The 25987-nt window shown below is 47.5% G+C and overlaps 11 protein-coding genes across 11 annotated transcripts; 4 read left to right on the forward strand and 7 right to left on the reverse strand.

The window, feature by feature from the left end:
- Nucleotides 1–318: 318 nt before the first annotated feature.
- Nucleotides 319–1206, reverse strand: FOIG_11247 (uncharacterized protein; the record flags this gene model as incomplete). The annotated part of the gene is made up of 3 exons (XM_031211800.1): nucleotides 319–682; nucleotides 733–802; nucleotides 855–1206. 3 exons carry the CDS (start codon nucleotides 1204–1206, stop codon nucleotides 319–321), a joined length of 786 nt encoding a protein of 261 aa, XP_031058374.1.
- A 753-nt stretch (nucleotides 1207–1959) lies between these two features.
- On the reverse strand, nucleotides 1960–3883 carry FOIG_11248 (uncharacterized protein; the record flags this gene model as incomplete). Its single annotated transcript, XM_031211801.1, has 5 exons — nucleotides 1960–2912; nucleotides 2964–3066; nucleotides 3119–3447; nucleotides 3516–3779; nucleotides 3850–3883. 5 exons carry the CDS (start codon nucleotides 3881–3883, stop codon nucleotides 1960–1962), a joined length of 1683 nt encoding a protein of 560 aa, XP_031058375.1.
- A 406-nt stretch (nucleotides 3884–4289) lies between these two features.
- Nucleotides 4290–6245, forward strand: FOIG_11249 (uncharacterized protein; the record flags this gene model as incomplete). Its single annotated transcript, XM_031211802.1, has 1 exon — nucleotides 4290–6245. One exon carries the CDS (start codon nucleotides 4290–4292, stop codon nucleotides 6243–6245), a length of 1956 nt encoding a protein of 651 aa, XP_031058376.1.
- Nucleotides 6246–6423: 178 nt separating this feature from the next.
- FOIG_11250 (hydroxymethylglutaryl-CoA lyase) lies at nucleotides 6424–8708 on the reverse strand. Its single transcript, XM_031211803.1, has 2 exons — nucleotides 8030–8708; nucleotides 6424–7970 (listed from the first exon to the last, which is right to left on the reverse strand). The coding sequence occupies exons 1-2, from the start codon at nucleotides 8575–8577 to the stop codon at nucleotides 6590–6592; spliced, it is 1929 nt and encodes a 642-aa protein (XP_031058377.1). The 5' UTR covers nucleotides 8578–8708; the 3' UTR covers nucleotides 6424–6589.
- Nucleotides 8709–9018: 310 nt separating this feature from the next.
- On the reverse strand, nucleotides 9019–11540 carry FOIG_11251 (acetoacetate-CoA ligase; the record flags this gene model as incomplete). Its single annotated transcript, XM_031211804.1, has 9 exons — nucleotides 9019–9454; nucleotides 9513–9816; nucleotides 9873–10022; nucleotides 10093–10157; nucleotides 10214–10338; nucleotides 10391–10471; nucleotides 10524–10559; nucleotides 10613–11248; nucleotides 11295–11540. The coding sequence occupies 9 exons, from the start codon at nucleotides 11538–11540 to the stop codon at nucleotides 9019–9021; spliced, it is 2079 nt and encodes a 692-aa protein (XP_031058378.1).
- A 353-nt stretch (nucleotides 11541–11893) lies between these two features.
- On the reverse strand, nucleotides 11894–13517 carry FOIG_11252 (uncharacterized protein; the record flags this gene model as incomplete). The annotated part of the gene is made up of 5 exons (XM_031211805.1): nucleotides 11894–12711; nucleotides 12764–12861; nucleotides 12949–13124; nucleotides 13198–13269; nucleotides 13335–13517. 5 exons carry the CDS (start codon nucleotides 13515–13517, stop codon nucleotides 11894–11896), a joined length of 1347 nt encoding a protein of 448 aa, XP_031058379.1.
- A 784-nt stretch (nucleotides 13518–14301) lies between these two features.
- Nucleotides 14302–15624, reverse strand: FOIG_11253 (isovaleryl-CoA dehydrogenase; the record flags this gene model as incomplete). Its single annotated transcript, XM_031211806.1, has 1 exon — nucleotides 14302–15624. The coding sequence occupies one exon, from the start codon at nucleotides 15622–15624 to the stop codon at nucleotides 14302–14304; it is 1323 nt and encodes a 440-aa protein (XP_031058380.1).
- A 643-nt stretch (nucleotides 15625–16267) lies between these two features.
- Nucleotides 16268–17158, reverse strand: FOIG_11254 (uncharacterized protein; the record flags this gene model as incomplete). Its single annotated transcript, XM_031211807.1, has 1 exon — nucleotides 16268–17158. One exon carries the CDS (start codon nucleotides 17156–17158, stop codon nucleotides 16268–16270), a length of 891 nt encoding a protein of 296 aa, XP_031058381.1.
- A 1294-nt stretch (nucleotides 17159–18452) lies between these two features.
- FOIG_11255 (uncharacterized protein) lies at nucleotides 18453–20761 on the forward strand (the record flags this gene model as incomplete). Its single annotated transcript, XM_031211808.1, has 2 exons — nucleotides 18453–18561; nucleotides 18819–20761. The coding sequence occupies 2 exons, from the start codon at nucleotides 18453–18455 to the stop codon at nucleotides 20759–20761; spliced, it is 2052 nt and encodes a 683-aa protein (XP_031058382.1).
- Nucleotides 20762–21360: 599 nt separating this feature from the next.
- On the forward strand, nucleotides 21361–22952 carry FOIG_11256 (uncharacterized protein; the record flags this gene model as incomplete). Its single annotated transcript, XM_031211809.1, has 2 exons — nucleotides 21361–22294; nucleotides 22345–22952. 2 exons carry the CDS (start codon nucleotides 21361–21363, stop codon nucleotides 22950–22952), a joined length of 1542 nt encoding a protein of 513 aa, XP_031058383.1.
- A 740-nt stretch (nucleotides 22953–23692) lies between these two features.
- Nucleotides 23693–25645, forward strand: FOIG_11257 (uncharacterized protein; the record flags this gene model as incomplete). The annotated part of the gene is made up of 1 exon (XM_031211810.1): nucleotides 23693–25645. One exon carries the CDS (start codon nucleotides 23693–23695, stop codon nucleotides 25643–25645), a length of 1953 nt encoding a protein of 650 aa, XP_031058384.1.
- Nucleotides 25646–25987: the final 342 nt, after the last annotated feature.

A 25987-nucleotide genomic window follows, 5' to 3' on the forward strand; every position in this document is an offset into this window, starting at 1 on the left:
AGAGCAGTCAAGACTCGCACTCAAGAGTACAGCGTTGCAATATGGCTGAATTACCTTACGGCTTCATAGGATGGAACCAACATCTACCTATGATTCGGCTAGGAGCATCATTTGCGCTACAGTCCTGGTTCATACGCCTGGTCTGACAACTAAGACTTAGACAGGTCAATCGATACTCTCAACGGTAACATTGTTCCCAAGATGTAATTTATCTCGTTTATATGAAAGAAAAAATGGGAAGCCGTGACGAATTTCTCGAAAAGATTTAGAAACAAAATAAAGTCAATCCAGCAGGTAAACTAAAATTATACGTCTATCTTAGGACCTTGGCTCGTTGGCCTTGAGTTCTAAAGCTTTGAATGCATTATATGTTCTTTCCTCAACCATCTCACAACTCACTTTGCACTTCTCGTTACTGTACTCCGGCCGTTCCTTGATCTTCGACCCATCTTCACCTGGTAAAATCTCAATAGCTTCACCAGATGTTTCGCAGTCTCCCAGCAAATTCTCAAAGGCCTTCACCAAACTTTGAACTGTAATCAGGAGGCCCTTCGCGTCGGCTTTGTCATAAAAGTCGCCAGTTGAAATACCGGTTTTAACAATTGTAGGACAAATTGCATTCAGGGTGATAGCTTCCTCTGGTAAGAGCTTTCCATGTGTCCGTACAAATCCCACCATCGCACTGCTGGCGTCAGCATTCTCCTTCCCAAGTCAATTTTGTGTTGGCCTTACTGTTTCGCCGCGGTGTAGATAGGTAAGCTGGGAATGCAGTAAAACCCGCAAGCTGAGGATACAACAACAACTACATATTCATGTCAGATTCCTCTCAGAATTCTAGTATAGGTGAAGCTTACTCTTTCCACGGAAGCCGTACTTTCCAGGCTCCTGGGTTCTGAACTGTTGAATTGCAAGAGAGCAAGTATACAGAGCCCCAGTAGCATTTACGTCCAAGACAGACAGATTTGGCTTACCAAACCCAGACCCACTCGGTTGCTTCGCGTTCCAGGGTCGTTCTGTTATCCCTGCAATGGGGAAAACATAATCCACCCTGCCAAGCTTCTCCACAGCGACCTCAAAGGCTTGCTTCTGAGACTCCCAGTCACCAACATCGGCCTGAACAGCCCACGCTACTTGAGCTCCTTTATTGAACTCTTCGCAGGCTTCCTCGGCGCCTTCAAGATTACGATCGGCTATAACAACTTTCATGCTGTGGCGGTGAAATTAGCAACATGACTGGGCTTGGATTGGCTTGCAGGTAATCACCCCTTACTAACGAGCGTTGCAGCGAGAAATTTGGCGATTCCGCTGGCACCACCTGAACACAAAATGTTAGTAGGGGGTAGTCTTTCCTTACGCGCTTCCGTTGTTTGCAGTTACATACCCGTAATATAAGCCGCCTCTCCGGTGTATGACATTGTTGTGTTTGTCAAAAGCTGATCCAAGATAGCTGTTTTTTGTCAAGAAATGATCTCTCAGTCCACAAGAATTTGATTCTGGTAAGTTTTATCATGTTGAGTACACAGAGTAAGGTCATAAATTAATTACATATGTCGTTGGTTTGGATGTGATATTTACCGAGGCTCGCGACGATAGGGTAGGCTAAATCGTTTCAATTTCAACAAAGACCTTTTGCCTCGGCAAATAACTTTCTCGCTGTGCTTATACGTAGGCAATATGTGAGTAACCGTATCGGAATACTTCGTCTCTTGAAAATATACTGATGCATGTCTTTAACAGGTTGATGCCGAATTTGTCACGTTGACAGGAACAGACTGGAAGCAAGGGCCATGTTGGGCTGGTTACACCAAGTGTAATTACAATATGTGGGCCATCTCTCATGACGTGAATCTATCTATAGATTGACCCGTAGTTAATTGCCAACTGAAAAAAGGGACATCGCCGGCTCGGCTTAACTATTTGCCGGAAAATGGGAGACTGATAGGGGAACAAGCAATGCCGCTAAAGTCTAGCAGGGGAAACATCCTTGACCACCACTCGTCCCGAAATCTTTCCATCAGTGTTTCGCAGTAACCGTCTCAAGATCTTACCACTCGGACCTTTCGGGATCTCAGACACAAACTCAACCTCCTTAACCCATTTATACCGCACACGTCTCTCCTTAACATACTGCATAAGTTCATGCCCGACCGCAACATTCGGCGTGACATGGCTCTTTAAAACGATGAAGGCCTTCGGCATCTCGCTGCTGTAAGCGTCGGGTATCCCCAAGATGGCACAGTCTGCCACGTATGGATGGCCTAGAAAAACTTGCTCCAAATCAGCTGGAGCGACTTGTTGGCCTTTGACTTTGATCATCTCCTTTATTCGGTCGATGATGTGAATAAACCCTTGGCTGTCAATCTTTCCAATATCCCCTGTACGCAGAAATCCATCGGCACCGAATGTCTCGGCCGTTTCCTTGGCGTTATTCAGATAGCCCATGGCGATTTGCGGGCCCTTGGCGAGGATCTCTCCCGTCTCATTTGGTCCAAGCTCTTTACCCGTGTCCACATCAACGATTTTCACGACAGTGGAAGCCAACAACTTTCCAGTATTGTTGCCATATTTGTAGTCATAAAACTCGGGTGGATGAGTGCTTAAGCAGCAGCACGATTCCGTCATCCCATAGCTCTGTCTAAATCCAGTCCATGGCATCTTGTCGTGAAGTCGTTGAATAACCTCAGTCCCCACGGGAGCGGCGCCGCAGGCAATTACCTTTACACTTGTCAGGTCGTATTTGTCGACGATGGGATCGTTGATGAGCCTGATTACAATGGCAGGTACCAGAGTTAAATCAGTTATCCGATATTTCACGATGGCCTCGAGTACGTTCTCCATGGTGAATTGCGGCAGCATTACGCACTCGTCGTTACTAGCAATTGGCCAGTGGAGGAATCTCACAAGACCGCTGACTACCCCACTGTTAGCTGTATCGGGATACGTTGGCATACATGACATCTCACTGTGAAATAGTGGTAAGCAAGCGAGGAAACGCTTCTTCTCGGGGCCTGCAACATCTGCGAGCTGAAGGCATTGGGCGATGATGTTCTTGTGAGAAAGCATGACCTGGTTAGATCTGTCAGCCACCTCATAAGTCATATAGAGATCGATGGCTTACAGCTTTTGGAAGCCCAGTTGTCCCACTGCTGAAATTCAGATAGCCACAGACGTCATTTGTCTGGCCGACCGGGATCGAGTAGTATGGGACTTGTCTATCAAGACCGTAATTCCTTCCAATTACTGAGAGCTGTTGAATCGACGTGCAACCATCGAGGTCCCCATCCATCAACAGTATTCTCTCAGAAGGGATACCAACTTCCTTAGCAGCTGCGCTCGCCATCTTGATGGAGCTCTTCACGGTCATTATATACTTGGTCCCAGCTGTTTTGAGAGCATTCACCATTTCGCCAATAGTGTAAGATGGGGATGCACCGTTAATCCTGCCACCTAGAACTCGGGTTAGTTTCTGCAACCAATACAAATAATCAGGACATATTAGAGATAGAATCACATACCAACTCTTAATACAGCAAACATAGTTACCGGATACCATATTCGGTTATGTCCGAAGAGTGAGACAGTATCTCCCACCTTCATGCCTAGTTCGTGGACCAGAGCTGACGATGTGTACGTTGCATGCTCTTTCACCTGTCCAAAGTCCAGACGCTCGCCCGTCACGGCGTCTGTGAATCCTGCGATTTCGCCAGGCGGGTTCTTGAATAAGGGGGAGTATCTCTTGTCTTCAAAGGCCCATTCCCATACAGTCAAGTCTGTCGGGCCTATTTTGGTCCAGTCGCGTTAGCTACGATTTTTGGAGAAGTGCACAGAGTAATTGCAACTTTGGCTTACACTCAATGTCTGGGTATTGAGATCGGAAAAGCATCTTGCTTCTTGCTTATGCGATGAGGTCTGGACCGCCAAGGTTATGCTTGGCTATAGGATTGTTCGTGTTTTGTCGTTACGTGATGTCGTTGTTTTTTTTCGCTTTCAGTCGTTATTCATACGTCTCTATCCGTTGAGAATAGGATTAGCCTCGGGCCTCGGAACTAACTTTACAATAATTGAGTATGAAGGGATGAATTATAAGATCTCGTCAGTAAGAAAGATATTAAGATCAATCCTAATGCTAGATATATATCATTGAGCCAAGCTTTAGTTATACCAAGTATTGCGATTACCTCAAGGTGTAATGTTTTTCTATCTCGAAACAAGCTCGAGACTAGGATAACATCACCGGATAATCTTCCTGACTTCACCCCATCAATTATATGTCTACGGCGGTAGTCGAAATGGCCAGAGATGCCGTTGCCCACGATACCCGGCCCGTCAACGGGAAACTCAACGGCAACAAGCCTGTCGATGATGACTTTATTCGCAAGGCTATCGACAAATCTAATCTAAATGCCCTTCGACTTGCTTTGCTACAGGTCACAGGCGATCCCCGACTGGCCAAGATGAGCACTCGCCGTCGCGCCATTCGTGGAGGCGCCATGTTTTCTCACGTTCTATCTGATGAAGACGCACCACTTCTCAAAGAGATTGCATTCAACTATCTATCGCAGCGCAAATCTGACGATGCTGTTCCACCTCCCCCTTCAAAGGAAGAGACCAGAAAGCTATTGGATATGTTTGGAGACGAATCAATTCAAGATGTCGAGTTCAACTACAACTACGAAGAACTGGCATTTGAAGAGTTTCCCAGGAACGCCAAGTGGAGCGACAAAGAGCCTTCGGCCGAGGCTATCGCAGACTTTAAGATTGTTGTCATTGGGGCTGGTATAAGCGGTCTCGCTGCCGCGGTTCAGTTCAAGAACCTTGGTCTCAACTTTGAGGTTCTCGAGCGTCAACAAGGCATCGGCGGCACATGGCTCTTGAACACATACCCAGATGCAAGGGTCGATACTTCAAGCTATCTCTTCCAGTTCAAGTTTCTCAAGAACTACCCTTGGTCAGAATACTTTGCGAGAGCAGGAGAGACACGAGGATACCTCGAGTACGTCGCGGAAAAGTACAAGGTCAAGAATCACTTCCACTTCAATCGTGAGGTTATCAGGGCGGTCTGGGACGAAGACACAAGCAAGTGGGACCTCGCAGTTAGGCATTCGAACGGCGAGGTTGAGAACATCAAATGCAATGCTATTGTTAGTGGTAGCGGTCTCTTTGCCACACCAAACGTGCCAGACTTTCCTGGCCTGAAGGACTTCAAGGGACCAGTCTTTCACACGGCGAAGTGGGATCATAGCGTGGATTATCGCAACAAACGAGTGGCTCTTATTGGCACTGGTTCAACTGGTACCCAACTTGCGTCCAGAGTCGCTTCCGAGGCCAAAGAGTTCACTGTCTTTCAGCGTACGCCAAACTGGATCATGCACATGGACGGCTACGGTGCCAAGATAGACGACGAGGTACGCTTCATCTTCAACAAGATGCCATATTACTGGAACTGGTTCTGTTATTCCGCCCACGTCGCATCTCAACAACTACAGTACATGCAGACCCATGATCAAGAATGGAGAGCCAAGGGAGGTATCGTCAATGAGAGAAATGACCTCGCCCGCAAGAATCTCACCGAGTACATCAAGTCTAAGTCCGAGGGAATACCAGGTCTGTTGGAGAAGATTCTGCCTGATTATCCTCCCTTGGTCCGTCGGCTTGTGGTGGACAATGGCTTTTACGATATGCTTCGTCGCGACAATGTGAAACTTGCTGCCGAGGATATCGATCGGTTCACAGAAGATGGAATAGTCTCTGCGAGTGGTGAAGAACACGAGTTTGATGTGGTAATCCTTGGAACCGGGTTCAAAGTATCAGACTACTTCTGGCCTTGCAAATATATAGGTCGAGATGGAACCACTCTGCAGGATCTTTGGAGTAAGGATGGCCCTCGCTCATATCTTGGTCTCACAATGCCTGGTTTCCCTAACTTCTTCTCCCTCTACGGTCCTAACCACCAACCCCGCTCAGGAGGGTTCTACTCGTGGGGAGAGATCTGGTCTCGTTATGTAGCCAGCTCCATTGTTCATCTGATCGAGAACGGGAAGAAGTCGATTGAGTGTCGCAAAGACGTCTTCGATGAGTATAATGCGAAGCTTGATGAGAAGGCCAAGGAGCTCATCTGGGAAATGGAAGGGAGTGGATATTATGTTAACCGCTTTGGCAGGCAGAGTGTGAATGCTCCGTGGTTTACGTATGATTACCACAGTATGGTAATGAAGCCTAACTTTGACGATTTTGAGGTCAGGTAGAATCCCAGATTAGCAACTAAGTAATTGAATGGTCATGGCATTGATACAAACCTGCTACTACTACGACTACAATAGAGGCCAGAAGTCACATGTAGATGGCTAATCGGTTTTGTAATATGATCGTGCACCTACTGTGTAGAACAGTTCCGCAGCGTTTTAGGATTCATAGGTCATGGAGGTGTATGACAAGGTAGCTACTACACACAAAGGTTGGAGGATCAAGATATGCTTCAAATACCGACACAAAGGTAAAGAAGGCAACAATGAGTGTGTCTTGGAGTGTTCAACTAATTCGTTCCTCACACAATTCAAGCTAAATATTTAGACTCTCAGTGTGAAAGCAATCAATAGATGGACTTCTCTAAAGGGCTCTTGTTTCCCCAAAAATCCTTCCAGCTGAACGACTTGACCTTCTTTTGAAACTGCCTAATTCCATGCTCCCCCTCGGATCCGGGGACCATCATGTTGGCGAATGTCCTCTTGACCAGACTCGCCTGCTTCTCACTGTCCGGTGATAACCAGGCCATTCTTGTGAGTTCCTTGTTAATAGCTGCAGATCGAGGAGCACATTTATCCAGCTGATCCAGATAATTGTCCAGTAGCGTTGTCAACGACGCCCCATCGCTGCTTATTCCATGAACGGCTCCTACCCGAGCGAGCTCTTCTGGGCGTATTTCCCTTCCAGAGAGCATGCCTTCACGAGCGATAGAAGCACCCCATTCCCGCACGAGATACTTGGAAATCACGGCTGGACTGACCCCAATCTTGATCTCGCTGAGTGTCCAACGCGCTTTGGGGGATACAAGCCGAACATCGCAAGTGAACGCCAATCCAACCCCGCCGCCGAAACATGGCCCGTCGACGACGGCGATGGTGGTCTGGGGAACGTGGTCTACGGCTTCATACAATGCAGCAACCTTGGCGTAGTAGCTGCCATCGTCGGAGCCGTTGTCCGTGTCAGTGTTTCCGCTAAGGTCCATGCCCGTACAGAAGAACTTGCCCTCTGACTCAATCACGAGATGATATACATATGGGTCTTGAGGAAGCTTCTTGAAAAGGGCGGTCAGACCTTCAAGCATGGAATCAGTCAAGGCATTTCCATTCTTCGGTCGTGTCAGGGTGACTTTCAAGGCGGTACCCGATCGAGAGACACGATATTCTCCAGTGTCTTCCACAATCTTCCATGACCGATGTTGTTTTGGAGGTGTAGGTTTCGGCGTGCCTGAGCTGGAGATAGTGTTGCTTCTCTTGGCAACCAAAGCGGCACCCGCCCTACTCCCATATGGAATGCCAATCTCCTTGGATATCCACTGCCCGACATTGCAAAGCTTATTCAAGTCCACACCAGTACTGATTCCCGAGTTCTCCAGAGTGTAGATAACGTCCTCGGTCGCAACATTGCCTCGGGCTCCAGGCGCATAAGGGCAGCCACCGAGGCCGGCAACACTACTGTCAAACTTTCTAAGACCCATCTCGTAGGCACGGACGATATTCGCAATTCCTTGGCCATAGGTGTCGTGGAAGTGACCGGCAAGTCTGTTGGGAGATATCTCGGCAAGGAGTTTGTCGAGAACGTCCTGGACCTTCTTCGGGGTACCGACACCGAGAGTATCTCCTAAGCCAACTTCGTAGCAGCCCATCTCCAGTAACCTTTTCACCACTGGCAAAACAGCGCTTGGTGATGTAGGGCCCGAGAATGGGTCTGAGAACATACAAGAAATGACACTATAGTAATTGTGAGCAGTCAGTCGTTGACCAACCCAGAAATTAAAGGATATGCCTACCCGCGAACTCTGATACCGAGGCTCAGCGCCTTCTTGGTGACAGCTTCACATTGTTGAAGTGCTTCTTCAACGGTACAGTTCTGGTTTGCCTTACTGAACGCCTCCGTCACAGACGCAAAGACCACAATCTCTTTTGCCCCAGCCCGGCTCGCGTTTTCCAAACCTTTGAGGTTCGGTGCCAGAACGGGGTAGTTCATTTGACGAGATTGGTAGATGTGGCCAGGGCGCGCAAGGATCTCCTTCATGACCTCGGCTCCATCGGCAAGCTGAGGAACCCATTTTGGAGACACGAAGGAAGTGGCCTCGATGTTGATTAATCCTGTGTCGGCGAGTCTGCGAATCAGCTCGACTTTGGTCGCTGTGGGGATGGATGCTTTGATGATTTGTAGTCCGTCCCTTGGCCCAACCTCAACGATCTGTACGTCTGATCTCAAAGAGGAGAAACGCCGGAATCCTTTCGAAGACGAAATATTTATCACATTGTAATCAGGTCTTAGACCATTCTTTAGAAGTGGGAGTGATCTCGCGCTTTTCGTTAAGGTGCCCATTGTGTTTGATTGATGTGATTCTGTGATAGTGGAGGTATACAATACGTTGAGGTCTTGTCAAATTAATCATTGAATTATAAAAGAATTTTGCTTTTTCACTTGACTCATTCTACGTTCTTTGTGCTCTGTGTTGTGAAACATATCATGGATTCGACCGAGGGTGCCATGATCAGGACACATAACCGAGGCGACTAACCCAACCAAAAGCCGTTAATATCCGCGTCAAGTCAATAATCACCTCTATCAACTAGATAAAGTTTCTAGACGATGCACGAAGTGTGAATAGGAAGAAGATATCATAATATGTCACGACAGACCTTCAATGCCAAGTCAAGACTTGACTGTTTGAAGTGTAATTGGTAAATGCTAAATCAGATCCCCATGAGTTTATCTATTGAACTCTCTAGTCCTCAACTTCCCACTTCGCCTGGCTCCAATACCTCAGATCTTTGAGACAATATTACTTTTTCTTGGCCCCTCTACAGGCAGATCTCGGTACTTCTCATAAGCCTTGAGAGCTGCCGGATTTGCCACTGATCCGGCCACGGCAAACTTATTCCCGTTGATCGCGTGCTTTACATTGATCTCGCACTTCTTTCCATTAGCTGTGTATGGAATGTCATCCACCTCGAAGATATATGCTGGTACATGCCGTGGCGAGTACCGATCCCGGAGAGCGCTGTTTATATGGCTCCTGAGATGTGATGTGAGAGATGCGCCAGGTCTTATCTTGACAAACAGTAGTACCCTTTCGTTGATATCAACTTCTCGTTTCTGGCCAACACAGATACTGTCCAAGACCTCTGGAATAGTTTCGATAACTGCATAAATTTCTGCGGAGCCGAAACGCACTCCGGAAGGATTTAAGACCCCATCGCTGCACACGCGTTAGGTCTCAAATTGCAAACTGTGTGAGAAGTTGGGACTAGACTCACGATCGTCCAAGCATGAAAACTCCTCCCGTAGCTGGTGACCGTTGAACGAAATCTCCTTGGCACCATACACTTGGCCCGTAGCGTTCAAAGTAAGAAGCTTTATATTGCTTGTATCCATCCTTCCCTAAGAAGGCAAGTGGTTGACTCGGAAAGGGTTTTGCACAGACCAGCTCGCCTGGTGCACCAAGTTCTTCCACTGACACGTGCTCATCTGTCCCAGAATCGTAGATGTCTACTGCCATGCCGAGAGCTTTGCATTGAATCTCCCCGGCATACACGGGCAACATAGGCGTTCCACATAAAACTATTCAACATATTAGTGACCTCAGGATATAGCCTCGGAGTCTTGTTCTTTCTTACAGCATCCCGCAATGTCCGTTCCTCCGCTCATCGAGATCAACTGGGCTGAAGGAGGAAACGCAATGGAATAGAACCACTCATATAACTCAGCGGAGAGCACAGATCCAGTTGACAGCATGATACGTAGGCGACTGAGATCGAAGTCACGTCCTGTCGTTGGCACGAACGCAAACGGTTAGCTTTAACTCCACCAGTACTTGCTATTTCCGAGTGGTCTTACTTGGTGTAATGCCGAGGCCTTTGAGCGTGGAGAGATATCTCGGCGATGTTCCGAACACACTAACTCTGGTGGTATGTTAGTACGACTTCCAGATTCGATATTGAAGGTATCTGATACTCACTTGAAAGCTTGTGCCAGCTCTAATAATATGCTTGGGCGCGGGTGAAAAGGAGAGCCATCGTACAACAGCATTGCGGCGCCGCAAGAGAGATTCATGAGGTTCAAAACCCACATTATCCATGATGTCTCAAATAAAGTTAGCGTTAGAGCTGTTACCACTATTTGCAGGCTGACGTACAGTAGTGTATTGAAACACAATATCAGTCTTGCGGATATCGTGTTGAATGACTGAATCGACCTTGGTCTTCAAGGCTACTCCCTAGCATCGTGAGCATAAGCTCCGTTTAAAATATGGATCTGGGCTTGCTTACTCCCGTTGAGTGAACGATACACTTTGGTGGGCCAGTCTATTTGTCATGATCAGCCGCTCGATCTTTTCTATACCTTTCGTAGCACAGACTGTTCCAGATGAGAAGAGAATAAAGGCCGGATGTGAAAACGGAACGATTTCGAATAGCAACTGGTCTCCTCTGTCAGTCTTCAAGAAATTTTCCAATGTGTATGTGTTTGGCTGATGTAAAGGAATTGAGTTGAGTTTCGGATTTGGAATCACAACGACCCGCGCCAAAATATCGCTTCGCTCCCGAAGCTTGCTAGACCATTCCCTAATTCGATCACTCAGGTCGATTATTTTCCGAGCGTAGACATATCCTTGGTCTGCAAAGATAATCTTTGGCCGGATTTGTGAGTATCTGTCAACTATCCCACCAACTCCCATATCGCACGAGGTTGAAGACCACAGTGCGCCAACTGACAGGGCTGCCAAGCAGATAACGATGGCGTCGACAGAGTTGGATATGACGGCCGCGACGACATCGCCGGCAACAACTCCCGAGTTTACTAATGCACTGCGCAGCTTTCGTACGCGTTCTCTCAGAGAAGCCCAAGTTACTTTCTCGACGTCGCTGAGGCTTTCTCGGCTAAAATAGATAGCGATGTCTGTATCCTTGCGGCCTCGGAAAATCAGCTCGGCAATATTGAGAGTGGCGGCTGGAAAGAACTTTGGAGGCGGAAACATGAGGTTAGAGAGTGAGTCCTTGGCAGTGTTAATAAAGACCAAAAGGCTTCCTGGAGGTACAGACGCTTGGGTTGAAACATGCGACTTCTCCAGTGAGATCATCTGTCCCACTGCTTGAAATCTTAAGCCATGCGTACGCCTGAGTCCAGAAATGATTGATGGTCTCGTCTCCTACCGACCATTTGTACAAGTCTTCATATGTTTGCAATCTCAGGCCATATTTATCATTGACGTGGTTGATGAACTTGACTGCATTTGTCTCGTTCAAGTTCTGCGGGCTCCAGAGAGCGGTCTTCGCAGGTGCATTCATCGTTGAAGAAGTCGAGGTCGAGTATGGGTCAGTCTCCCAAATGATGAGATTTTATTTACTTGATTGCTGTGACAGAATGATATGGACATTGTTACTACTAAATTAGGGCATGGTACTAATACTTGACTATTTCAAGTAATTCGAGTGGATGTCACCAGCAAACTGTTTCCTAGCTGCTGCCGAGGCAATTATCACAGCTACCAGAAGCCGACAGGTCTAGCCATTCTTTTCACAGAGATTCCTCCTGGCACAGCGGGAACTACTGCAACGATTTGATTTCACCGGACATTCATTGCACCCTCCTATCACACTATGCAGGTTGAATCGCTGCAACTAAGATAATCATTGCTAGACTAAATGACTCCCTTCTTCTTCAAGTTCGCTGCCTCCTGTTTTTCTATACCCAGCTCCTCTAACAAGTCCGACGTATGTTCCCCAAGGCGAGGAGGTGCTCGCTGCAAGCTCGTCCTCGTTCGACTGAACTTCACCGCCGGCCCAATGAGTCGTATCTCGCCCGACTCCGCCGCGTCCAGTCTCACATGCGATATCATATCCCGTGCTACAGTCTGCGAATGTTCAAATGCTCGTTCCATGTTATTGATCGGACCAAACGGCAGACCCGTTTTGTCAAACACGGATACCCACTCCTTCGTCGTTCGCGTCAGGAAAACCTGATTGAAGATCGGACCCAGCAGATGACGATTTTCCACTCGCTTAGGATTCGTCGCAAAACGGTCATCTGTGATTAGATCTTCAAGGCCCAGGAGCTTGCAGAGAGCTGCAAATTGGGCGTCGTTGGTTGCGCCACAGACAAGATATGCATCTTTAGTCTGAAAAGCATCGTAGGGGGCGATACTAGGATGTTGACAACCCCAGCGCTGTGCCTCGATACCCAAATTCAGCCAGGAAAGCCCGACATTGGTCAACAGGCTGATTTGGGCCTCGAACAGTGACGTGTCCACTCTTTGGCCAGCCCCATCGCGGTCGCGGGCATAAACAGCAGCGAGGATGGCACCATGGAGATACAGGCCAGTTGCCATGTCGACCATGCCAATTCCAGTGCGTACAGGAGGACCGTACCTTTCGCCAGTGATATGAAGAAGGCCTGCTTCCGCTGCTGCTATCGGGTCGTATCCTCCTCGGTTGGCGTATGGACCAGTCGTGCCATAGCCTCGGTCAGTGTCAGCTGACTTGCACCAACGCAGATAAGACTGGCCACTTACCTGAAATACTCGCATATATCAACCTTGGGTTCTCTTTTTGGAGGCTTTCATATCCTAAACCCAGTCGGTCCATAGTGCCAGGTTTGAAGTTCTCAATCCTATAGACTGGTTAGTGTCGAGTTATACAGGTAAACCGTGAAATTGTCGAGATAGGGAGAAACAAGACATATCGGCTGGAGACCTACAAGACATCTGCACTTCTCGCTAGCTTCCTTAGAATCTCTTTTCCTTCACGCTGCTTTAAATCAAGGGTGATTGATCGCTTGTTGCGGTTTACGGCCGAGAAATAATTCGACATGGGACCGGCAGCTTTCTTCCATTTCTCGGTCTCTCCTGGCATCATCCAATGTCTGGTGTCATCCTAGAAACAATAATCTCAACTATTAGTCAAAGTTAAAAGTAAATATTTAAATGATCATTTTGGCAGCACATACTCCTTTACCAACTGTTTCGACTTTAATCACATCTGCACCATAGTCCGCAAGGATTTGTGTGCAAAATGGAGCCTGCGAAATAACAGTACAATGTTAGCTAGGCTCCGGGTTGTAGCGGAAGATATTACTCAACGTACTGCCAACACTCGGGAAATGTCCAGAATCTTCAACCCTGTGAGAGCGCCAGGGCTCTGGGCGTTGTCTGTAGTGCTCTGTTTGGAAAACGACCTCACTGTCGGCGGCCGTTTCGAGAGCTCCCATGGTGCGGTCCAAGTGATGCCCTTGGCATAGCGACAAGGCCGTATGTTTACTCGATTCATAATGATGGTTGCTATCAGGCCTGTTCAATATTTTAAATGTGAAGGCTTGGATACTGTTTAATTACTCCATCTCTATCTATTGATAGCGCAAACACCTCAGCACATATAATAATATCCCATAAATTGTAGACCCTCCTGTACAAAAATGCTGAACATCTTGACATGTATCACAAAGACCTCGGTCATTATTTATCGCTGGACATGGGACCCTCCTAGGCCTTCTAATAAGCTCAACATCGCACAACCTCGGCACTGCCCAACAGCGTAACAATTTTTATGATTTGATAAAAAACTTTGTTCCGTGATGGTCAATCTAATCAGGCGAAATTGAAATCTTGCCGTTGTCTCTTGAGCACCTGTCCTGCTGTAATTTGAATGACACAGGATGCTCATTACAAGTCAAGGGTAACAATTTAGTTTATCACTATTAGATTTATCGCTTATCACGCACCTCAAATCTCTCATCGATGAGATATTGTTTTCGCAGTACCTGGTGAGTTAAGGGGAGGCAAGAAAACATAAGACTTAATATCCTAGGTAATAAGAGGATTTAGGTAAATTTAAGAGAGATTTAGTAGGTCTTAGACTAGACTTTCTTGGTGCCTTATCTCAAGATAAGATGTTTTCTTGCCCCCTGAGGTCGGTTTTAATACCATTTACCCACAGCCAAGACGCGTTCTAAACCTGTCAAACTCCATAATAATTCAAGAAGTAATGCAGCAGCAGGAGTAGTATATGCTGTAACTTATAGCTAGTTATTAAATAGTGTCTTTTATGATAACGCCTAGTAGCTCTTAGGAAGTCCAAGAACCTTCTGACCAATGTAATTCTTAATCATCTCTCCACTAATGGGTGCAATTCTCGAGAGCATAGCCTCTCTGAGATACCGCTCAACATGGTACTCCTTCGCATAACCCATTCCTCCGTGAGACAAGATGGCTCTCTCAGCTGCCTTGAATGCGCTTTCGGAGGCGAGATACTTCCCTGCGTTTGCATATTCACCATCCTCATACCCTTGGTCATACAAACGCGCGGCGAGATATATCATCAATCGCGCACTCTCTAGGTTCATCCAGCATTCGGCTAAGGGATGCTGTATTCCTTGGTACCTGCCAACTGGATTGCCGAATACCACACGCTCGTTGACGTAGTTGCTCGTGCGTCGTAACGCTGCATAGCCTATTCCCAATGCCTCGGCGCCCACGAGAACTCGCTCTGCATTCATTCCATGCATGATCATCTTGAATCCCTCGCCCTCTTTACCTATCATGTCGCTGGCGGGGACTTTCCAATCTTCAAAGAAAAGAGTATTGCTGTCAACTGCTGAGCGACCCATCTTGGGGATCTCGGTGACAGTCACAGCAGAACGGTCTAGGTCGGTGTAGAAGAGCGAGAGGCCGTGGCTCGGCTTCTTGACCTGGTCGAGAGGAGTTGTTCTGACGAGAATGAGGATCTTCTCAGCCACCTGGGCAGTGGATATCCAGATCTTGGACCCCTTTAGGCGATACAAATCACCATCTCTCGTGGCCGATGACTGTAGACGTAGGGTATTAAGTCCTGTGTTTGGCTCCGTGACACCGAAACATGCTCGCTCTTTTCCTTGAATAAGGGGGACCAGCCAGCGTTCCTTCTGTTCCTTTGTGCCAAACTTGGCAACTGGTTCCAAGCCAAAAATATTCATGTGGACCGATGATGCTCCGTTCATACCCGCTCCTGATTCTGAAATAGTCTGGAGCATAACAGCAGCCTCCGAGATGCCTAGACCAGCACCACCATACTGTTCAGGAAGACAGATACCCAACCAGCCGTTGGAGGCTAGGTCGTTGTAAAGTTCCCACGGAAACTTGTGTTCCGTTTCTCTCTCGAGCCAATACTCGTCAGTGTATTTAGCACAGATCTTTGAAATGGCCTCACGGACAGATCGCTGGGAATCAGTCCATTCTGGAAGGTTGCTGGGGAGGTATTCAGTGGCACGGGAGTGAATTTGTCTCAAGGCTGAGCTGACCGGGACAGTTCTTGCTTTGGGAAAGGGCCTTGTCGACCGGCTTCTCAATAAAGACATAGATTGTCGTGTGAAGTGAGGAATAGAAAATGCTTGAGTGCGCATACTGGCCATTGGTATGCAATCTTTGTAATGCCCTTGGAGCAAATTGGGCAAGAGGATAAGACTATTCAAGACCCTGAGCCATATTGACCATAACTATTTTAAGTGAGGGTGCTAATGCCAAGGCCTGTCGGTAATAAGAGGCTCTCGAGTGGCAAATGGTAGAACAAGGTCGTTGCCGGCTTGTTGAGTTCCCTCGGGATGAGGCTCCCAACGCATGATCCCACGAGAATGATACCCGAAGCGAAGGGAAAGGACTAAACAAGTTTGTCAGGCCTGATGTATGTCCCGTGGAATATGATGTGCAAGAAGGCTATCGCCACTCTTTCTGCGGTCACGAACAGAGCACAGAGGAACTATACAGCAAAGAAGCTAAACGACATTCATGCAAGGATTACTGGAGTTGACAAAGTAGACAGGAATAGTTTTCTTCTTTGTAGAGATCATCATACACTCAGGAGAGCCTCGATAAAATTAAGACATTTAAAGAGAAACACAAACCTAGATATTATATGTAGAAGAATTCGATGAGACCCTCAGCATGTCATTTAACCCAACACCTTGCGATGTAATCAGATACTGTAAGCATAATGACCCTGTAATAATCCAGTCAGTGCTTACGAGTAAAAGGAAACTGCTTCAAAACTCACGCATGAGGAGCAATCCTGAAGAAATACGGCACGAAACCGTGGCCAAATGCCGCCAAACCTTCTGTTCTTGCAACCATGACGACGCAGTTAAAGAAACCACTATACTGCACCCCTCCTCCTATCTGCTTTTTTTGCCACTGCATGCGTGTTTTGACAAAGTCAAACGGTAAGCTTAGGATGGCAGCGAACGTGCCCGCGATTGCCGCGGCTGCAAGAGACTGCGTATAGGGCGACATTTCGGTATGTCTGGCTAGCTGATGTTTGGCTTCGGAAAAGAAGGTCAGTTGACCGAAATTTGTTGAGCATGCTCGTATGACTGTAGGAGTTGTGCCACTCCAGAGTCCACGGATGCCTTCCGCTCGAGTGATTCTGGATAGAGCGTCAAAAACCGAACGGTAGTTGGCGCGTTCGGCTCGTGGTTTCATCCCATCACTCTGCATGCGAATCAACGCAACTTCTGTTGGGGTACCAATAAAGGATCCCAAGGCACCAGCCAGGAGCCCCGCCACTCCTCTCTCCACAAAATTGATGTCTCGATCCTGCGTTGATGCTCGCCTTTTGAACGCATCTTCAAACGTGTAGAAGAAACCCAGACGGGCTGTCCCATAGACGAGTTGTCGTAAGTAGCCTGCAGATATGCCCTGATACAAGTCCAATAGCCTGCCCTGCGATACAATGCCCCTGGCAACGGAGAACAAGCCCGATGGCGAGCTTCCGCCTTGTCCTGCGAGCTGCAGTCGCACTTTGATCACGTCGATAGGGTGAATGCATGTTGTAGCAACGAGACCCGACGCACCGCCAATGATAAAAGGCCTCAAAGTAGCTGCGAGATGCTCGCTGTGTGGTAATGATCTGTTAACCAGCTTATCCTCTGAAGCAAGGCTCATTGCGTGTATTTGCTCTATGCGTGCTGATATAGGAGTTCAGGGCGTTTTCTTTGACAGAGCTGTATAAACCTAAACTTTGGATATTGGATAGTGTGTTCTATAGATATCACTACTCATGATGATGCTGATCCTGTAAATGCTACTATAGCCGAAACTCAAGCATGTATGCACCTCGGCCTGCACAAGGGCTATCCCCAATTACATATCTGACCTTGAACCACTCTACATTTCAAAAATAAATGGCATATCCCAGTGAAACTCCTTTCAAAAATTGAGAGCGAATGGTGGTTTAAACGAGCCCAGATTTATAATAATTTCCGAGGTTTGCCGATAGTTAGGTCAAAGAGACCTTGGGATTTCTTTACTTATGTTCTTTATAATGCTAGGTGTATAATTATGTATCTAAATATAGTATATATAAGTAGTTAACTGTTTAATCTTATTTAAGAACTAGGACTGGAGTCCACCCTTCATATTAAGTTCCTCTCCATCTTTTAGCCGTGGAGCCATGACAAGCACCAAGCTCCCCTATAGTAAGGTAGAGTTCTTAGTAAATTCTCTCGTAAGTTGGTTATTAACAAGATATGACATCAACATGTACAACTTTCGCTGCGAGAGGAGTTCGGGTGTTGACGATCCGGCTGTTTTCATCAACTCATAGCCGAGGTAATTATCAGCATGTTGGGGATCGCCGAGGCCATGAATACGGGATTTACAGGGAAACGTCATGCAGCATTTGTAGATACAGCTCTAAATCGGCTAAAAGACTCTGAATATATGGAAGATAAAGCATGAAACGGCGATGATAATTATATTTATAAACGACAGCCAAGCCACGTTAATCCAACGTGAGCGAGAGTTCTTCTTCTCCCGACCACTGTCGAGATTTTCAATTGTTTAGGAAACAATTGAGTCAGGCCTAACTATAGTTGGATAACTAGATATAATGAATCGTGCCTGGTATACAAATATGCTCCAGAAATAAGAGGTCGGGGAGCCCTGGGTCTTTATTAGCCGGGCTTAGGCACCTCAGATTCTGATATACTGCGGTTTAATTGATTCCTTAAGTCATAGTTCTTTGACGAGAGTACCCTTTTGCTCAAGGTGGGCAATTGCCGAGGATCTTGCTGGCCAGTGGGCACAGCATTCAGGCTGCTGTCCCCAATCACCTGTATCGCCAGTCTGATCGTGGCACGTGAGAGCCCAGCAGGCCGTTCTCAGAAAGTCTAGTGGAAATCAGGCATCTCTGTGACACTGATGATAAAGCCACCCGATTCAATCTGATCTTTTCATGATGCCATCGCCGCCACGAGCCGAGCAAGATACCGATAGGACAGGGAACAAGCGGAAAAGAGACGATCAACCACTTGACTCTTCTGCGAAACGATCTGCTCCCCGGGCCTGTCTGTCTTGTCGTGGTCGCAAAGTTCGTTGTGATGTCACCATACAAGGCCAGCCATGCACTAACTGTCGCCTCGATGAGCTGGGCTGTGTTCTTGGAAAGCCTCGTAGAGCTGCAGCGAGCAGGACGGCAGACACCATATCGGAGCGCTCGAATGCTGGAGAGGATTTTCCAGTCTCTCTCACATTTGAAGGCAAGAATTTATTGATACCGACCGCAGAGGGAAAGTGCCACAGTTTGGCTGACGATACTCAACAGGTCTAGAAGTCGTTTTACAGGACGATGATGGGCAGGAAGACAGCGACGATATCTCTGCCGCCGCGCCCATTCAGTTACCTCTAGCGCCACCAAGTAACTATCCGCAGACCTTGCCACAATACATTCGGCCTCTTCCCTCGCACCTAAAGCCCATCGATATCGAGTACCTCACAGGCAAAGGTTGCCTGAGGATCCCTGACGATGAGCTCCAATGCGAGTTATTCCGACTCCATATACTATACGTGCATCCTTTCATGCCAGTAGTCGACCTACCGGACTTCCTGTTATCCGTTGCTCGGCGGGATGGAAGCTCGCAAGTCAGCCTCCTTTTGTTCCAGGCTATTATGTTTGCCGCCGTTGTCTACATCGACTCCGACTACTGTACTGAAAGGGGATATGAGAATCGCAAGGCAATGCGAAAAGAATTTTTTGAGAAAGTTCGCCTTCTTTACCACCTCGACGCAGAACCCGATCGTATTGCTCGTCTACAAGCGCTTCTTCTGATGACATACTGGTATGAGAGGGCCGATGACGAAAAGGACACATGGCACTGGACGGGGATAGCGCTGTCGCAAATCCATATCATGGGGATACATCGGAGCCCTGAACAGCTTGATATCAGCGTCAAAGCGAAACGTGGACGGAAAAGGATCTGGTGGTCCTGTTACGTACGAGATCGGCTTCTAGCATTGGGAATTCGAAGGCCGGCTCGGATAAGGCCCGACACGTTTAACGTTCCCAACTTAACAGTAGAGGACTTGGAGATGGGCCCCTTCAATGATGCTGTTACGAGGTTTCTTGGGAATATGCAGATAACAGACTCCGCAACTCAGAAGGGGCTTATGCTTTGCTTTGTTGAGTTGACAAAACTCTGCATGCACATCGGGGATATTCTGTTTAGCCAATATTCTGTCTTGAGCAATGATATCTCAAAAGCCGATGAAAAGATCACAATGATGGTCGTACCAAAGAAGTCTGCCCACCAGATGCAGGACATGGAGAAGTGCGACCTCAAGTTGCGCGGCTGGATACAGAATCTGGAATCGCCTTGTCGTTATAAGGCGGACCAACACCAACAGGGACGGGAAATTCCTCACGGTCGCTCGGCTTTGTATCTGCATCAGGCTCTGTTGTACATGATATACCTCACTTCAACAGCCATCCTTCATCGACCCCAGGCACAACGGTCAGGCGACAGCTCAGAGGACAATATAAACACAAAGAGATCTGCTGACAAGATTGCTGACGCTGCCGGGGGAATCACACAGGTTGCGTATGACTTGCATCAACGAGACCAACTACGCTTCGCGTCTACCTCGGCCATTCCTGCACTTCTATCTGCCATTCTCATACATCTCAACGACATTGGCTCATCTCGACACGAAGCCCGCTATGCCTCCATCGGGCAGTTTTATCAGTGCTGGCAGGCTATTCAGTATCTCAGGGATATGTACGCTTCTGCAGACCATGTCATATGGTTTCTCGAAGCTGTTATCCAGAGAACTCACGTCAACATCCCCATGTTGAACCTCACTTCTACAAATAATTCGACATCAGGACAACTTGTGCAAAGAAAGCTGCAGGCCAGGAAAGGACATGCAGTGGTTGAAAAGGGCAGTCAGATTCCTGAAGCCGGTGGTCGAATGGCGTTGAATGCGTCAAACTCGCTGATCACACCTGAGACAATTGGAAGTCTGCCTATCGGTACACAGTCCGATGGCGCAACAGGGGGAGAAAGCTCGACAGGACTACAGATGGATGGCGGCAGTATTGAAAGTCAATTCTTCATTGATCCTCTCAATGATCCATGGACTGACTTTGACGCCGAGGCAAACCTTTTGCAAGCCTTGGTTCACTTTGACGCCGATCCAAACTTTTTCCCTGTGACCAATATCGGGCCGCAGGAGAGAGAGATATTGCCCTTGCAAAGTAATTACTATTAGCCAGCCATTGACCGTTCCGAAATATTTAGGAATCATATAAGTTCAAGGGCAACACTAAAAGCATTTAAATAATAATTGTCATTATTCTAAGCAAGACTTTGATAGAGCAGAATCTTAATACGTTGACCAGCATGCTCTTATAGACTTCTTTACAACTTCATTCTGTTTTACAGTGCCCACTTGCTCTATACTTCTTGATTCGCCTGGAACTACCCTGACCTACCCCGGATACCCCGGATTACCCCGGATTCTGGCAAGCATTAGTGTCTGAAAATCTTAGTTTCCCAGCTGGCCCCGAGGTCCTAAAAACGTGAATAAACTAACCTTTTAGCTAGAGGAACTCAATACCAGAGAACATGTTTGTTGCCCGAGGTGGAACAACAACCATTTTTGAGTCTGAGCGCCGAGGCCGTCGTCTAGTAGGAGAATATCATAGAAGTAACTAACGTCTTGGTGGCTGTCTGGATATTGAGGATGAATGGTATAAGTATCCAGGCGGAATTATCCTATGTCCGACCTTTCTGATTCTACTTAATCTATTAAGTAAAGTTTTGCCAAGAAGACTGATAATCATTTCGGATCACGCTACGCATATAGCAATGGATCGTGAGAAAACAAACGAGACTAGCCTTCGCAAAACCTTCATCTTGGAAGGTGAAGCAATTATTCCTCGCCTCAAGCCAGGCATCATATTCATAATTGTGTTCCTTGGCTTTGGGTCTGCATCCATGGGCTACGCCTCCTCCATCATCGCCACTACACTATCCCAGCCCTCGTGGTATGCAACCATGAAACTAGGTGCAACGTCAGACATGACTGCACTCATAGGGGCCACCAACGGCGGTTTCTACGCCGGCGGAGCCTTTGGGTCAATCTTCAGTGGCTACTTTGCACACAGATATGGGCGCAAGAAGTCTGCTGCACTTGCTGCACTGATCATCCTTATATCAAGTGCTCTTATAACTGCCTCATATCACATCGCCATGTTCATCACTTTCAGGGTCTTTCAGGGATGGGGATCGTTTCAGATGCTGTCTACAATTCCTATGTGGATGGCCGAGTTGGTGCCTCCTCACAGAAGAGGCATGCTGGTCCAGATACACCCCGCAATGATCAATACTGGTTACACCGTTGCTTCCTACACCGGTGTTGGGTTCTTCTACTACACTGGTGGTGGCAAAGATACTTGGCGTGGTCCGCTGGGGCTTGCTGGATTGTTTCCTCTGCTACTTCTGCTCGGAATCTACTGGATACCAGAGTCACCTCGATATCTGTTATCCAATGACAGGAAGGAGGAGGCATGGGATGTCCTTCGACAGCTTCACTCAGACCCAAGAGATCCCAACCATCTTTATGCGAAGAATGAGCTAGATCAAATCGAGCGACAAGTCCACCTCGATAACGCAGAGTCGGCAAAGTCAATATCCGGGAACTACCTCAAGATCTTCCAACGAGCTTCTTTTAGAAAACGTTTCTTTATGACCATTTTCTTGACCTTTGCGCAGATGAGCTCGGGTGCTCTCGTTGTCAACAGTAAGTTCTCTCTGCGCTCGCGTAGACACGGATACTGATTGCTCTTACAGATTATGGCGGCCTTATTTACAAGAGCCTCGGATTTAGCAGTTCTGCGGTACTCCAAATGCAGGGTGGCTACCAATTATGTGGATGGGTCATGAACACTGCGAATATGTTTTTTATCGACAAATTCCCACGAAACAAGCTGCTGTGTTTCGGATTCGCCACCTGCGGAATTACCGTCATTTTCGAAGCTGCCCTCCAGAAACATTACCTCGGAACGACTTATCAGCCAGGATTGATTGCATGCACAGCGTTCCTCTTCCTGAACGTTACTTGTTTTGGTCTGTTTGTAGAAGGCCCTGGTTTCACTTACATTGCGGAGATCTGGCCAACATTTCTTCGGGGTGAGGGTTATGCTCTTGGTATGTGCAGTCTTTGTGTGACGAGCATTATCTGGCTACAGTCAGCACCCACTGCCTTTGAATCGATCGGTTGGAAATTCTATATCATTTTTATTGTTATTGATGCTATTGCTGCGGTTGTTGTATGGTTTTATCCTGACACACTGGGAAAGCCTCTTGAAGAAATTGCGGTGGTCTTTGGAGATACGGATATGGTGGCTCTGTTGCCTCGAGAAGATGTATTAAAGTCAGAGAGCGGTAACACTGCTTGATAGGATATTGGGAAACTCCTTAGTTATTGTTGATGGTTATAATATTGCTCAAATATCATTTAAACACATATCACCATTTAAAAAGCAAAATTTAAAATCAGTCAAAGATACCCTTATCTTTGCCGTGGATTATCGAGTATGTATAGATAACTTAGATTCCAATCACTGTATCTATATACCTTAGGAAATGGATCGTGATATACTTTGGGTTCAAGAGTAACAACAGATGACCAGGGCCCCATGAAAAGACAAACTTCACCAGCACTGGCGAACGTTCAGGCCATTCGTTATTCACCAATTCAAGATGTTGGGGTGACCTAGCCTTTATTACCGAAGCGCCAGATCGTTATCGCTGCAAAATTGCCTCTATGTCATTTCTTGTAATAGACAACATACCATTTATTCCATTGCTCAATGCCGAGGTCACTATTGAACATGATGCATATCCAAATCAGTTAAGACTTGGATGCAGATTAAAACCCATCAAGCTTTACCACTGACTACTGCCATTAGGGACCTCCGACGTCCTCGGTAGAGGTTTCAGTAGTGAAATAACCGAGGGCACGCCGAAGGTCAACATAATTGGAGCTATGCCGGAGCGTCGTGAACTAGCAGGATGTTTAATAATAGGATAAAGCGAGTTCCTTATTAACGCCTGTGCATACCTTTTTAATAAATGGGAAGATTACTTTTGCAAAACGGACCAAGCACATATCCCCATACTTAACCACAAGCCCATCATGAGCCCATCCGCAGAGTCAAATGGCGTACTTGCGACAAGCGTTGCTGAGGTCAAACAGCGGTATAAGAAGGAACACGACAAGCGGCTGCGCAGTGACGGCCTCAGCCAATTCACCGACTTGTACAGCGTTGCAAAATTCCATCACTTCAAGCAGGATCCTTGGGCAGATCAATCAACATATGATAAACTGCCACGCGCTACAAATGGGGACAGTTGCGATTTCGTAATTGTTGGTACCGGAATCGGCGCTCTACTCTTCGCAGCGAGACTGGTGGAGGCTGGGGTCAAGCCTGAGAATCTTCAGTTCATCGACACTGCAGCAGGCTGGGGTGGTACTTGGTACTGGAACCGCTATCCTGGACTCATGTGTGACGTTGAGAGTTACATCTACATGCCTCTACTTGAGGAGACAGGGTACATGCCCAAGAACAAGTATTCGACCGGGAAGGAGATTCGGATGCATCTTGAGCGGATAGCCGTGAAATATGGCTTGACAGACCGAGTTTGGTTTCGGACTCGGATGGACGAATGTATCTGGGACGACGATAAAAAAGAGTGGGTTATGAAACTCGCTGAACTCGCGCACGGTGGCAAAGAGCATGAAGCTGTTACTGTGACATCCCGGTTCGTCATCCTCACTACAGGCCTCATGCTGGTTCCTCAAGTCCCTCGGATCAAGGGAATCGAAAAGTTCACAGGGGACTGCTTTCACCCTGCTCGTTGGGACTACAACGCCACCGGGGGAACCCCAGATGATCCATCAATGACACGACTGAGAGCCAAGAAGGTTGGACTCATCGGTACGGGGGCTTCAGCCATTCAGATCTTGCCCGAGCTAGCGAAATGGGCCAAGGAGGTCTATGTCTTTCAGCGGACGCCGTCTGCTGTGGCCGCCAGATATAACCGCCAGACGGACGAAGACTTGTTCAAGAACGAGATCGCTAACAAACCTGGCTGGTGGGAGGCGAGATGTCTCAACTACTGTGCCCATGTGAACAACCATAATCCCAAACCGGCGCTCGACCTCGTCAACGATAGCTGGACCAATATGCCATCTTACAGTGCGATATCAGGATCACCCGGCTATGATCCAAAGACGCCACAAGAGATACAGAAATATTACGCCTACTTGGAGGAGCTTGACCTTAAGAGACAAAGCAAAGTGCGAGGGCGTATCGATGATCTGGTCAAGGACGCGGAGGTTGCAGCCAAGTTGAAGCCTTGGTACTCTGGTTGGTGCAAGAGACCGTGCTTCCACGACGAATATCTCGACGCATTCAACAACCTCTCTGTACATCTTGTTGATACAGATGGACAAGGCGTTCAGGAGATCACGGAGAACGGCGTCGTTGTTGAAGGAGAACATTTTGATATTGATGTACTTGTCCTAAGCACAGGCTACAAGAGTCCGTTTCTCTACAGTCCACCAGGCAGGGTCGGGATCAAGGTTCTCGGCCGCGACGGGACCGATTTAGACGCAAAATGGAGCTCTGGTGTGACAACGCTACATGGCATGATGAGCCACGATTTCCCAAACATGTTCTGGCCAGGCTTCATCCAAGGCGGTGGGAATCCCAACTACACATTCATCGCCGAGCAAGCCGCCAAGCAGTTTGCTTACATCGTGGCCACTGGCGCCAAGGAAACTCGGTCCAAGGATTCCAGTGACAAACGCTATGAGTACAACTTTACCATCGAGGCAACCGAAGAAGCGGAGGAGAAATGGGCGCAAAAGATTGTAAGTCAGGCTCACATGTTTGGGGCTTCGGCGGGTTGCACGCCCAGCTACATCAACGCCGAGGGGGAGTTTGAGAATGTCAGGGATCCAGAGAAGCTTGCTCGAATGGCTCGAACGTCGATTTGGGGTAAAGGACAGGAGGACTACAATAACATTTTGAGGGCCTGGCGGGAGAATGGTAGGCACGAAGGTGTCGAGATCAAGTCGGTGTAGAGTTGGTGCCAGTAGTGCTAGATGCATGTTTGCTGTAATGAATGGCAACATCAATGCTTAATAAGACGTATTTCTTTTCTTAATAGTCCAGTGTCCCATGGCTTTATCAATATGGGCTTCGACGCTTTCGGTTACAGTTTCTGAGACCTGGGCCTTGGAGTGCGATGTTGCACACAAAGCCGAGACCAGTTGGTATTGAGTGTAACCGGTCAGACAAAGGCACTGCAGTGTAAACATACAATACCTTTGTAGGTTGATGATCGCCGAGATTTGCACTATGTCTCTAGGCGAGTGGTCAGTTACAGGGCGCTTAAGCTCAAAATACGTTACGCGTATTTGTTT

Source organism: Fusarium odoratissimum, assembly GCF_000260195.1.
Source record: "Fusarium odoratissimum NRRL 54006 unplaced genomic scaffold supercont1.21, whole genome shotgun sequence".
In the NCBI taxonomy this organism is placed as follows: domain Eukaryota; kingdom Fungi; phylum Ascomycota; class Sordariomycetes; order Hypocreales; family Nectriaceae; genus Fusarium; species Fusarium odoratissimum.